This window comes from Nanorana parkeri, unplaced genomic scaffold, assembly GCF_000935625.1.
Source record: "Nanorana parkeri isolate BGI_ZX_2015 unplaced genomic scaffold, ASM93562v1 scaffold175, whole genome shotgun sequence".
NCBI lineage: Eukaryota > Metazoa > Chordata > Amphibia > Anura > Dicroglossidae > Nanorana > Nanorana parkeri.
Window position 1 is genome coordinate 1589907 of NW_017306443.1, and position 13741 is coordinate 1603647.

At 41.4% G+C, this 13741-nt stretch overlaps 1 protein-coding gene across 1 annotated transcript in view; it reads right to left on the bottom strand.

Annotated features, from left to right (window-relative positions):
* Positions 1-6802: 6802 nt before the first annotated feature.
* RPS6KA3 (ribosomal protein S6 kinase A3) overlaps positions 6803-13741 on the bottom strand; it is a 114313-nt gene continuing 107374 nt past the window's right edge. Inside the window, exons 19-22 of the mRNA XM_018554844.1 lie at positions 12508-12584; positions 11443-11560; positions 9590-9730; positions 6803-7719 (exon numbers count right to left, since the gene is read on the bottom strand). Of these exons, the coding sequence (XP_018410346.1) occupies positions 7594-7719; positions 9590-9730; positions 11443-11560; positions 12508-12584 (462 nt within the window). The 3' untranslated portion in view covers positions 6803-7593. The remainder of the gene's footprint in view (positions 7720-9589; positions 9731-11442; positions 11561-12507; positions 12585-13741) is intronic.

Genomic DNA, 13741 nt, shown 5'->3' on the forward strand with positions numbered 1-13741 from the left:
TCAGACATGCAGGCAGCTGAACTAACTAGAAATCTATTTGTTTCTCATCAGACTACAGAACGGTCTTCTAGGAATATGCAATCATTATAGGGATGCAGTGTAGAAAAGCAGAGTTGTACAATTGTTTGGTCAGCAATTGGATACATGCAATGAGATAAATATGGCTGCCAAGCTGACCTCTACTGAGGAAAACTAGTTCCCTGGTGCCACCCTCAGCAGGCCAATCCATTAATGTCATCCGATTCCACCTATGACAACAAGCAGAGGGTTTTATCAGAATTGCATTCAATGCGACACCTATGATGCCCTGCTGTGGATGTGATCTAGCCATCCATCATAACCACAAAGGAGAGAAGAGACTCACCTAACACCAGGGATCGCTTCTCCAGCATGAACCTGTTTTTTGTTTAAGTCCCCCCGTACACACAAAAGCAAGCATGCGAAAACAATGATTGTGCTGCACATATTACATATCTCCGCGAACGTCAGAGTGAGAGTAATAATTCTAGGACCATCAATTACTGTTAACACTAAACTGATGAGCAGTAAAAGCTTATAAAGCGTCCCCTATGGCCAATTTTGGGTGTGGTTGTTTGTGACTTTGTGGGCGCGCGCAGTTTTAAGGCTTGACATGTTTGGTGTCCATTTACCCTTTTATATTTTTCCCAAAAAAATGGCTAATAATTTTTTCTTAACAACGTAGAGAAAACTTTTTCTAACATGTTCAGTACTTTTTATTCATACTTTTTCTTTATATACCTCCCTTTTAGATTACAAAAAGAAACAAGCAAACGTTTTCATCAGGCTTTAACAAACGAGAGGCCACACTGTCTGTTAGTTGGGGGGGATACCATGTTGGGTTAACAGACAGTGTGGCCTCTAGTTTGTTGTTAAAGCCTGATGAAAACGTTTGCTTGTGAGTACATTTATCCCTTGTTTTATTTATCCTAATAAACGATTTTACACACGGAGGTGGCGCTCTGTTCCCTTTTGTTTTCTATGTTGGTGGTGGAAGCCCCAGAGCCTTGGATGAGCAGCCCCTCAAGTCTGTGTGATAAACTGTTGATAACCGAGTGTGCAACAGCAAGCGGATCGTTCAGCTGGCAGCCATTAGTGCCAAGAGTTAAAGAAAACTTTTTCTCCCTTTTAGATTGTAAGCCCTCAGGGGCAGGGCCCTCCTTACAGTCTTGCCTTGAATTGTATTGTGATTGTAATGTCTTCCGTATATTGTAAAGCGCTGCAGAAACTGTTGGCGCTATATAAATCCTGTATAATCATAATAATCTATAATAAAAAAAAAAAAAAAAAACCCAGTGGTGATTAAATACAACCAAAAGAAAGCTCCATCTGTCCCCAAAAAATTGTATAAAAACATTTCAGTATGGCATTGTATGACGGAATAAATGTCAGTCAAAATACTGCAGCGCTGAATATTGAAAAATGGCCTGGACGGGAAGGAGGTTTAACACCCCGGTCATCAAGTGGTTAAACAAGTAAACAGCAGGCTTTAGAAGGCTTTTAAAAAGTATAAAGTAGTTATAAAGCCTGCTAGTAGCTTAAAGTGACAATCGGCACTCCCCTTAAGAGCTGTGATTAATGTTCTACAAATTTGAGCTTCCACAAAACGACTCAAAGCTTGCCAAAAGCTTTGCAAAGTCTTCCTGTACACAACCTTATACAACCTGAAGCCCATGTAAGCAAGGCCGAAAATGTATGTTTATTGTGGGTCCTGAAGAAGAGGATGCAGATCCCAGATACGTGTTGGATCACTGTTTGATCTTCAGTAAAATATCCTATATGGTTAAAAGGGTCTTCCAATCTTTTCTTTCACTTTGTCTATAGGCTTTCCACTTCTAAATAAAGCGAAGCACATATGATTCTATATTCCACTTCTTATATTTCTATTTTAAAAGTATTACGTCAAAACACAATATCATGTTCACTGTACTAGTAGGATCGTTAACTCATATCCCATTATCCAAACCCAAGATCAAAAAAACTATGCATTGCAGCTCACTAGACCTCAGATGAGGGGGTTGTGTTAGTTTTCTTTTTCTTCAGACTTTTAACCTTTATATTCACCAGGTGATCCCGCCACAAATACACTTCCTGTCCTAGGGTGACCATGCTCACTCACCATTTTGTATATATGAAAGATCACCATTGTCACACTAGGACAGGAAGTGTGCTAGGATTATAGAACACCCCCTCCTCATCACCATAATATAGGGGAAGGTGTTCTGTAGTCCAGAGCTGAACTGGGCAGGGCTACTAACGATACTCAAGTACAGAGTATTAAGATATTAAGAAAAGGCTGCATAGTGTACAGGACAGAACTGAATTTCTGGCAGGATGAACATGATTTTTTTTTTAATTGTACTTATTGAACAGATAACAAAACACATTTAATGGTATTTTTAAGAGACCAAATACGAGAAGTGAATTGTTAAGAGTTTATATGCACTTTAATATGTCCTCATGCAAAACCTGAATCTGATCATTTAGTCCCAAAAGGTTCCAGTTGCTCCATAGTATATGCCCTCATTCATAGGCCCATCCTAACCCTAAGGTGCTTACAACAGCATTTAGGTTTAAGGGCTTGTTTCCACCAGCAATGTCTACCGTCTACCGCAATGTCCCTTGCCCGGAACGCAAGGGATCGCATACATAAAAGTCTCCTTGCATTCTGGGGAGTGGGCAGTGGCATTCAAGTCTATGGCACTACAGACATGCCGCCCCCACCCCCGCAGTGCGATTGGCCACACAGGAACACATGGTAATAAAATGCTCTGCAGTGCGATTGCAAAAAGTAGTGCATGTACGAGCTGGTGGAAAGAAGCCCCAACTCCCAGTTATTATTATTACATAGTATTTATATAGCGCCAACAGTTTGCGCAGCGCTTTACAATAAAAGGAAGACATTACAATCACAATTCAAGACAAGATGGTAAGAAGGGCCCTGCCCCTGAGGGCTTACAATCTAAAAGAGGAGGGGGAAATGATACGAGGAGGTAGCTGTGTGGGGATGAATTATTTGAGAATGTGAAGGTTCAGTGGTTAGGTCGAGGTGGGATAGGCTTCCTTGAAGAGATGAGTCTTTCGGGAACGCCTAATAGGATAAGTTGTGTAAAATTCAAGGAGAAGTATTTTTCAGCAGGGTCCCAATACATTGTATAAGAGGAGTATTAATAGTCTCAATGACCCCAGTTGCGGGACAGTTTCTCAGTGTTGCAGCTGGAAGCTCAGTCATCTTTGTAGCATACTTGTACGAACATCGTGCTTGTCCCACTCGTGATGTCACTCGTTGCTATGAGATAGAATTCCATCGCACTCCTGACCGGAAAGTCCCAATAAACAGGGTGGGTGCAGCAGTGACAGCAGATGCCTCCGCAAATCTCATGAAACCAGTCACTGGCACTTCAAAGCGATGCCAAGTCAATCTCTTTATTGACTATGGTAGTGTAACATCTCAAAGCAACGTTTCGGAACCCAGTGGTCCCTTCTTCAGGTAAACAGAAATGAGACACACCTTTACTTTGTCAAAGTTCGACAGAGATTCCAGTCTTTCTTAAGGAGGTACATGCTGGAAATTTAGACGTACTGAAAGAGTAAAATATACTCTTCCCAATACTTTGAGTGGGACACTGCAGCTGTCACACACCGCCTCTATACCATGAGTTGGGTGATGATGTAACTGCTGATGGCTCAACCTAGCAGCTTCTCCCTGCAGAGAGCTGTCACCACTCCCTGCCGAAATCCCACCCCCCTCCCGGTGCTCACAAGAGGGACAGACGTGTAGGGGGTGGGCACAGTTGGCTTTGGCTCTAGAGAGGCATAACCAGCTGTCAATCAAGCAGCGGGGTGGATCCTAACAGTATTGTTGGGATTCTTTCTGGCTGCAGCGTACCTCCGCTGTGAGCATATAAGAGGCAGTAGCCGTCTGTATGCTGACATGGGGTCACAGGAGTACATTAGTAAGTGTACTCCAGAGACCCAACAGAGAAATGAAGCCAAATAGGTTTGACTTTACGTCTCTATTAAAGTAGAACTAAAACCACCACAAAAAAGTTTGTTTTGCATCGCTGTATTAAACTTTTTTTTAAATAACCTTATAATTCCTTATTAACTCTGTGTATGACCTCCTCACTTCCTCTGGTCACTTTGTCAACCTGGGCCAAATGTCAAAGACAAGGATACAAGTCTCATGTTTCAGATAAGGCCAGGTTATCCTGGACTGTCTGTCCCAGGTTGCTTGTGTTTCCCGGTTGCAGGAGCTTCCTGCCGACAGTCATCAAGGTATACGCACTGGCGTGCTGTGCATTGCCATGTCAGTCGGTAGTAGTAGGGCACATTAGGGTAACAACGCTGCTTGCTCAGGGATCTGTTGAGGGAGCACTGTAACTCTAGGTCAGGAACATGTGGAGGGAGTTCATTACTGGCAGGATCATTAAACAGAAAAATGGGCACTGAATACACCGTTTAATGCAGAGTCATTTTGTATCATATAGTGGATTTGAGATCTACAATCTCGAACTCCGGGGTTTGCACATTTGGCGATGCTATTATATTGGGTTCGAACTCTCTACCTGTTGATTTTTTAATTCTAATTTTATGTAGAATGAAACAGTTGATGTTAGAATACACAAAGACTAGTGGGAGCACCAAAAAGTACACCATGGGCAGGAATGGAGCCAGTTAGCATGTAGATCTGGTTGAGAATGAATAATTGGATTGGCTCTCCAGGTTACTGAACAGATTTCAGCTTTATTAAAGACCACACTGTCCGTCCTGTGCACACAAAAGCATCCGTTACAAAACAAGCTGCTGTTTGTATTTGAAAGTTTATTATATAAATGTCTCCTTTTTTTTATTTTTTTAAGAGGATTACAAAACTGATTAAGAGAAATGTACAAGCAATGATTACCTTTAGGAATTGATCATACTGGATACATGTTAGTATTAAGAGTTACATTTGTTTCAAGGTAGGCGATAGGAGAATCTTTCCATAGTACTATAACAGTTTCATTCTAGTTTACTGCAATGGAAGCATCTTTAAGCATCTTCCAGGTATTGAAGGCTGGGCACACAGGGCGATTCATAATTACACTTCAAGTATGATAAAGTTACTGACATGCCATGCGAAATCTAATAAAAAGAAAGATTGTACATAACTGTAGAAAAATATTCTCTATGATTTGTCTTTTTAAAAAAAAAAAAAAGTTAAACAGCCCCTCCCCTCCAGAAGTACAATGACTGCAAAATAATTACATCCCTTTGTGTACAATGTCCCTTTAGTTGGACTCAAAGTTGCGCCATAAAGCTAATGTACATCATTTTCACACAAGAAAAGTAATTCGTTATCTGCCACAGCTTATCTACAAGTAACATCCCTCAACACTTTCCCCTTCTAGTGATCATTCTAGAGAACATTATTACATGGCATAAAATGCAAAAAGAAAATCAGACTTGTTTCATAAAAAAACAAAACAGAAAAACGTTACATTAAGGAAAATAATCATCATCATCTTTGACTTTTGATTCAGCTTTGATTAAGCAGCACTGAAACTGGAAAACGTATGATCATCAACACCCCGGGGATTCATTTAAAGTGGTATAGTGAGGAGGAAATGGGAAGAAAAAAGGAAAGAGATTTCACCAACAGGTAGCACTACAAGTGAAAAAGATGGCTGCCTCAAGAACATACTAGAGAAGCAACAAGGGGAAAGCAAACTCTGGCCCTCCATCTGTGGTAAAACAACAAAGCCCATCATGCATCTGTCTCTGGGAGTCAGGCCGTTGTCTATCAGAGTCTGGCGATGCCTAATGGGATTTGAGTTTGCTCTAAGGGGTTAACCATACAAAAAGAACTGCAACAAAATGGGATTTGGAGTTTCAGAAACCTCTTTAATTTGGGTCTATATGCACCTTTAAGCCAACAGCCTTGCCAAGACAGTAATAAAAGGGCTGAGAATACATGCCATCCATGGAGAAAATACTGCTCCAGGCTTACTCCAGTGCTGGTCACATGACCAAAAGCCTAGATATTTCACATGATCTCTGCTGAATGGGAGGATCGTTATTCTGCATGAATCCAAACTAGACTGCTAGTTTAGGTTCAATCTACTTTTGTCTTAATAACATGCTAGTAAGAGCTGCGTTGTGCAGCAACCATACATTTGCTTGTTGTGGACACGCAGGTGAAGGTTACCATGGGTTATTACACACAACTATTTCACCATTACAGAGGCCCACAAACACTAAGCTGTCTAAGTACTGATCACTTATTAACTTCGGAATAAAATACTAAGAATGTAGAATTGTGAATGGGAAATGCGGGAAACTGGCAAAACCATTTTGAATATTTCTTTCAAGAAAAATGTATAATACACTTAGCTTCAGCAGACAAGTTTTAATGTCTAAATGTTACCAGTGTGCTAGGAAACAAATTAAATCGATCCTGCGGAAATTCCATAGAAAATGTTTGGGGTGATATACCCATTACAATCTAATGATAAGCTCAGTATACACTTATTGCATCAATCCACCACCTACTGTATGAACTACAAACTACACTTACTGGGAAAAGATCAGCAGTGTCTGCTGCAAACTGCATCTGCATCCCCCCTGAATGAAGCTTTAATAACCCAAACCACAATCGTATAATGCAAGAGTATTTGTGCAGCATGAACTCATCTCTTAAAATAACTGCCGACATTTGAAAGTAACTTACGTTGAGTAAAAAAGGTGCCCATGAATTAACCAAAGTTAAAAAAAAGTTCTAAAACTTAAAAAAACAAAAAACATGGCGACCGTGTCAGTTACTACAACATGAAACAAGTTTTCTCATGGAGTTTTATATCAGTTCCATCACCAATCAGTCTTATGGCTTCACAGGCTTACACTTATACAACAAAGCTGAACCACCTTACATTCAAGCTGAAATAAATGGTGGCACTATTCTAGTAAAGTCACTTTACCAGAACACACTGAACTCACTTGACAGCAAAGACAAGGCATGTGAACAACTGCATTAAAGTACAAAATAAAGAGGGAGAAAAAAGGAATCGGAGTACAAAAAGGGACATAGGCAGCAACTCTAAATGAAAATGCCAAGGAGACTGGCAGTTGAGTGCCATGGAAAGACCTCAGTGGTTTTCATGGCACAAAAACAGACTTAAGGAACTCAGCGCTGAAATTATTTAAGTGCTCCAAGACTGAATTTACAAGCCACTGAGTTGAGGGGATAAAGGCTCCCTATAAAAATAATTGCCGACATGGTTTCAGTATATTGTTCATGCTATTGAGGAGAGGAAAGGGGGGACTATGACAGTCTTATTGCTCCACTGTTGGAGGACCAGTTTTACATTTGTAATTTTACAGCCTGGTCAACAGAGTCAGTAAGGTAGAAGGGTTGACATCAACAATGTAAGAGAACAGACATAAAGCAGCAGCATTGATGTAGAGCCCGGCTGGGCAGTGAGCATGTGCTTGCAGGAGTGTCTTTTTTTTTTGATATGTGCTATCTTCTCTGTTGGCTCCGTTTTGTGCTGTAGATCTTCAGCTCTAGCACTCTGGAGTCAGTTGAGTTTATGTTCAGAGGGCAGTCGAGGTAATCTTCTTTACGCCTCTTCTTTGAGCGAGAGTCGAACGACCAACAGGTTCCAGCACTGGAGACATGGGATTGAGGTTCAAAGCAGAGTATGTAGCTGCCATGGCTCCCTATGTTTGCAGAAAAGAGATAGTGAAAAACAAAGCCCATATAAACCGTGTATAAAACAAATGTCACAAAAAATGTGATCAAGATAAACAAATGACTTCAGCAAATTGAGAGGGTGAAGGAGAAAATGTCATCTATAAAATGAACAGAAAAGGACAGTGAAAGTCACAAAGTTAAAAGAGAACTATGGGGTAAGTATTTTTCATAGTTTTCTTTAGGGTCACTGGAGGACATACACTAACCTCCTTCCTTGACCCAAAGCTCACTATACAGCGGGCTATTGCCCGCAAGATCGTGAGACTGCCGCAGCCAGTACAGATCCCGACAATACTGTCGAGGTCCACCCAGCTGCGTGAGTGACAGCTGGTTCTGCCTTATCTAGAGGCAGAGCCAACTGTGCCCGCCCCCTCCCTGTTTGTTCCTCCACTCAGCACTGGAGGATCGGAGAGGGGAGGAATCCCTGCGATCACTGCAGGGAGATGATCGAGAAGCGAGCGGATCGGCTACATGTTTCTGCTCTCTTTTTCTTTCTTAAGATCCACACAATTTCCCTACCTTACAAGAACTGGAGTGGATCCTCAGCCTGGGGCCCCTGCTGTGACGAAGCTCCATGCATATGTGCATTGTTTGTACAGCTCCATTGCGCGCCCTGTAGAGGTACCGGGAGCCCGAATGTGACTTCAGTCCCGTCCAAGCACCTCTACAGGGCACATGCGGAGCTGTAAGCAATGCACATATGGATGAAGTTCCCTTTTGGCCATACTCCCAGCCCACCGCACCCCACGCTGACTCGCAGGGCCGGGCGGCATATTTTGATGGCTGCTTGGAGTGAAAACTGACAGTGCTGGGCTAGAGGGAGGCTGAGGAGTCTCTCACCTATAAAAGTGGAAGGCATGTGTCCAACCGTTTTTGGGTCACGACTCACTAGTTGAGAACCAAGGCTCTAGATAGTTCCTTAGGTGGGCATATTCCTAGTAAACACAAAGTCAAGGAGGAGGTCCTATCCTTGCAGCCCATAGAGCCACTATGTATCCGAAGTGCAGAGGGACTGGTCCTGTTATCCCAACCCCTCGACACAAGCACACTATTTCTGCTTCCATTTCACCAGTGGAATAGTATGCATCAAATGTAATACTAGTGTTGCCAACAATTCACACTTTGTGTTGATAAGTGGCCGGATTATTATGACCACCCCATCAGTACTTCGTTGGGCCACGAGATGACTTCGTTGGGCCGCCTCGTGACTCCACGAGATGTTGAAAGGTGATGCGAGGAATCTGACACTGCACTGTTGTCTTGTACCAGTCTTGCTACTCTCCGTTCTGCCCTAACATTGACTAGTCGCTGACGGCCACAATTCGCACGTTCAGACCCAGATTTTCGGCTGACAGTCCAGTCTTTAAACACTTTAACAACAGCTGCTCTTGAACATTTAACAAATTCTGCTGTTTTGCTGATACTCGCTCCATGGCTCAGAGCGCCAACAATCATCCCACGTTCAAAGGCTGTTAAATCGCATTGTTTACCCATATCTTCAGAAACAAATCACTTCTACTGTCGTGGTAAACAACCTGCTTCCCCATTTATAATGGCCTGGCCCTCTAGCAACTTCAGCGCCAAATTATAGCTAATTTGCCTACAAACGTCAGGTGGTCATAATAATCTGGCCACTCAGTGTATATCAGGTATTATGATGATTTGGCTGACATCCAGACCAGTTACCCAAACATGGTTTTTTATAAACTCGAAATTAAGGAATTTTTAATGGACTACTCTAGATTAATTCTAACAAAAGTAGTCTGGCTCACCAGATGCTAAACTCTGATTAACTGGAAATATTGCCATTATTCTGTACATTGTACATTCTTATACCTTTACTAGATGAGGTGCATCCTGTCGGTTGAGCTGGAACTGAGGCAACTGGTCACAGTGTACAATCCAAGGGTGCTTTAGCACCTGGGCAGCTGTTAATCTCTGATGTGGATCCACATGAAGCATCTTGGATACCAAGTCCTAGCAAAACAACAAAAAGAATAAAGAAAATAGTTGTTTTAGACGATGCTGTAAGCGGCATATACCGTGGTTGTTGCAGCAAAATTAAAGTGACATTAAAAGGCAAAACATTTTTTCCCTCCCCCCAATGTAAATGTTAGCACTTACCTTAAATGATGTCTCTTTTTCCGATCTTCCTCTTCTTTCCCCATGTTTTCATCTGTCCCTCCACCGTTGTGACGTCACTCCGATCCAGCGCTGACTGCTATGTCTCTCCGATCCAGCGGTGTCTGCAGGAGGGTGCACGCGTCCATAGACTTACCTTGCGTCTCTGCTCGTCTCCCGGCCGAGAATCGGAACTGCGCATGCGCCCACCCCAAGATCCTTTGCGGCCGTACGAGCAGTTCCTGATTCTCGGCGCGGGAACGAGCGGCAAAAACGAGGTAAGTTTTAAAAGGATTTTAAGCGTTTTTTTTTTTTTTTTTACACTTCTTGCCTATATCTACTACATGCTAGCAGTAGATATAGGCAAAAAAACCGGAGGGTTTAGAACCCCTTTAAATCTCCTGTTTGTTTGCTCTCAAAACAGGAGACATGCTGACTGCGCAATTCAAATTAGGTGCTTCGGTTTTAGCCACCCAAGCTAAGCCAGTCAAGAAAAGATTTGATTATGAATCAAATATTGACTTCAGTCATGCTAGTCTGGTATGTGATATACCTGGGGAGCATGAGGGAACTAAAGTACCAGCTTTACTTTAGCATCAATAATAAATATAAAAGTATGAGCACATTCTCAGCTAAGCACGTATATATCTGAACTTCAGGTAAGGAAGTCAACTTGTATTATTTTTCACAGCCAAGTCACCTGACTCCCACAATGTATCTTGTTTTTTATCCCATACTTGTGTGCAGTAGGAAAAAGTTACAGACTGACAGCTCACTCCTCTTCATTGCCAGCCAGAAGAAGTCACAGGATTGCAGATGGAGGGGGCACACTCTCTATGAATCAGCATGGGCACTAGAGCTAGAAGGTGGCCTTGTATTATCTTGGGAAAGTGCAGAGACAATGGGATAAAAGCTGCCAATCAAGAGTTCATCTCCTTTACAGAGCTTGGTCAGGAAAGAGAAGTGACCTGTCACAGTCTGTATCTCAGTTTCTACTCCACACAGAGGCATGGGATAAAAAGCAACATACACTGTGTATGTTATGTGACTGAGCTGTGAGAAAATAATACCAGGTGAGTAATTATATTTATTAAGTACAAATCAATGGGGGCAGAGCCTGCAATCTATTATTACAGGTATCTATATAGCACAGACAAGTCATGCAAGGCTGTACACTGACATTACAGTGCCGCTATAAGATCTGCAGCCTCTTGTTACATGATTGCAACCTACCACTTTGACAACTGCAGGTGAGGTTTAGAACCAGGGAACACTGGACTGCATATTAGCAGGCTTACATTCTGAAGCATTTTGAAGTGAATATAGTCATGGAACTTTCCTTCATATGAGTAACTGCATTTAATAGAAAAGATTTACAAAGAACCAAGCAGACACTGCCCGAACATATACATATACACATTTGTCACAATATCTATGTAAATGTGATGGCGAATTTTCTAGAGTGGGTTCTAAAAGTGTGTGTACGAATACCAAAAACCAAGTATGATTGCAATAAAGATTTAAACAGACTGTGGAATATATTGATTTGAAGAGAGAGAAGTCCAAACCTTGGCTATATCGGAGACTGAATTCCAGTAACCACCACTTAGAGAAAACTTTCCACTGCCTATCCGTGCCAGTATTTCTTCCGGAGTATCATCTGGTCCATTTGCAAAAGGTGTATATCTGAAACAGAAGACAATAGTCATCAAGAGCTGGTTGGCCACAGAACTTTTCCAGTGCTCAATTTCCATCATCAGATTTTAAAGTCCTGAACATGAGACCTATAATTTTACAGTAACTGGAAGTGAACAAGGAAAAAACTTGGGGGAGAAGAGATATCGGTGTATAACTGCACAGCACTTGCAACTTTGCTATACACAGCCCACTTCTGACCTCCTTGGAGCATAGCATGCAATCTTTATTAGACATTTGCACATTTTACTGGGGGGTAATACAAGCAATTATCACTCAGGTTTCAAAAGACTCCTTGACAATGTGGGTGGAGTGCTGACACACATCACATGGATTACAGTTAGTGTGTACAGGAGTCTTTAGAGTGCCAGCTTTTCTCCCAGCTACTGACCATGTGCAGTGTTCTTCCATGCAGGTCAGGTGCATGAGGTCCTCTACCTGGACACACTTTCAGGATCCCTGTGAGGGAATATTTTTTAGATGTTTTTTGTTGAATTATAAGCTAAACTAAGGCAGAAAATGTCAGTGTTTGTTTTTCAGTAATGTGACAAGTTGTCCCAGCTTGGTAAACAAATCAGGGAAGTGCACTCTATATATTACTTTATTTGAAGCATACATGTCCTTAGAGGGGGGAAACTGAATTATGGTGATGACATGTGTATCACAGTAGTTCATTGGTTAGCACAGAGATCACTATCTGCCATTTTGTAAGTTTTATATGTGGTATGCACAAAAACGGTTTATGCGAGTCTGAATGAGTGTGTAGGGACTTAACAGTGTAAGCTCTATAAGAGAAGGGAATGATGTGGCTGGCCCATTGTTCTCTGACATAAACTGGCACACTTTAGGCAACAAAAAATAATTGTTACACAAAATTGAAAAAAACCCCCATTAATTTTAGAGCTGAAAAATAGATTCAGCCATCTACATAGACTCACCCGGTTAGCATGGTATAGAGGAGAACACCCAAGCTCCAGATATCGCATGCAGCATCATAACCTTGACGCTTTAATACCTGGATTACAAAACAAACATATTGGCTTCAATGTTTATGTCCATTTGTCTAATACTCTATTCTACACTTAACGAGAGGGTATCTATACCATAATAAAGGTAAATTACCGAGCATGCTTACATACACACATACAAGGGAAGCAAGAAGTGAGGACATGCTGTGTCACTACTCCAAAGTGTCTGACTTCTGACCGATTGGAATGGCCTGCCATTTGGGCACAGAGGAAATTATCTATGTGAATAACCACTGTGCACCTTCTAGCAAACGTGTCATTGGCATCAGTTTGTGACGTTACTTAGATCTTTCAGAATTCACCAACAGGTGCATTTGTCCTGCAGTAGACCTTCTCCTTGTCTACTTCATGCAAGATTTGCATTCCCATATTCTTGTATGGGAATGCAAAATTCATAAAAAGCAAACAAAAGCCTGTCAACACAGGCCCTTATTTTTAAAATGACAGATTTACTTGGAAGTGCAATGTATTTTCAGTTTACTGGTCCTGAGCTGCATGTAAACAATGAATCTCGCCGGCTCATCTATTTTAAAAGTGTGCACCAGCAGTCACCCTGAATACATTTTGAATCTGAATACATTCAAGTATTGCCTGTAAGGTACCATATAAATATTTGCATTACAACAGAGTTCCTTGATACTTTAAAACTCCTTATGAAAGTATAATACCACAAAGTATATTTCCAGCCGCAAGCCAGTAATCTTTAGACTTTGCTTAAATGACCAGTACAAGTGTCAAATATTTTTATTCCCCCAATTAAAGTTATCCCTTATCTCTACTTGCCCGCCTGTATAAAGCTTACTGCTACTTGCCTGACTATATCAAGCTTACTGCAGAAGAGTGAGAAGGAAAAGACTCATTATTTTAGCATTATTTCTTTCCCTATGAAGTTTGTGCAATCATTGCTGGACAGAGTTTGACCTCAAAATCTCAAACATTAAGAGCATTTACCCGGCTAAGCCTGGCAGTGGTAGGGAATACATTATTAGAAGATAAACAGGAAAATTTCACAAACATTCTGGATATATTAATTTCTACAAAATCAAGGACAGAAATATAAAAGTATATTAAAGTATGTTTTCAGCTTACATGGCAATACTCCACCTAAATCTGACCTTTGTGTACAGGAACGGACACAATTTTA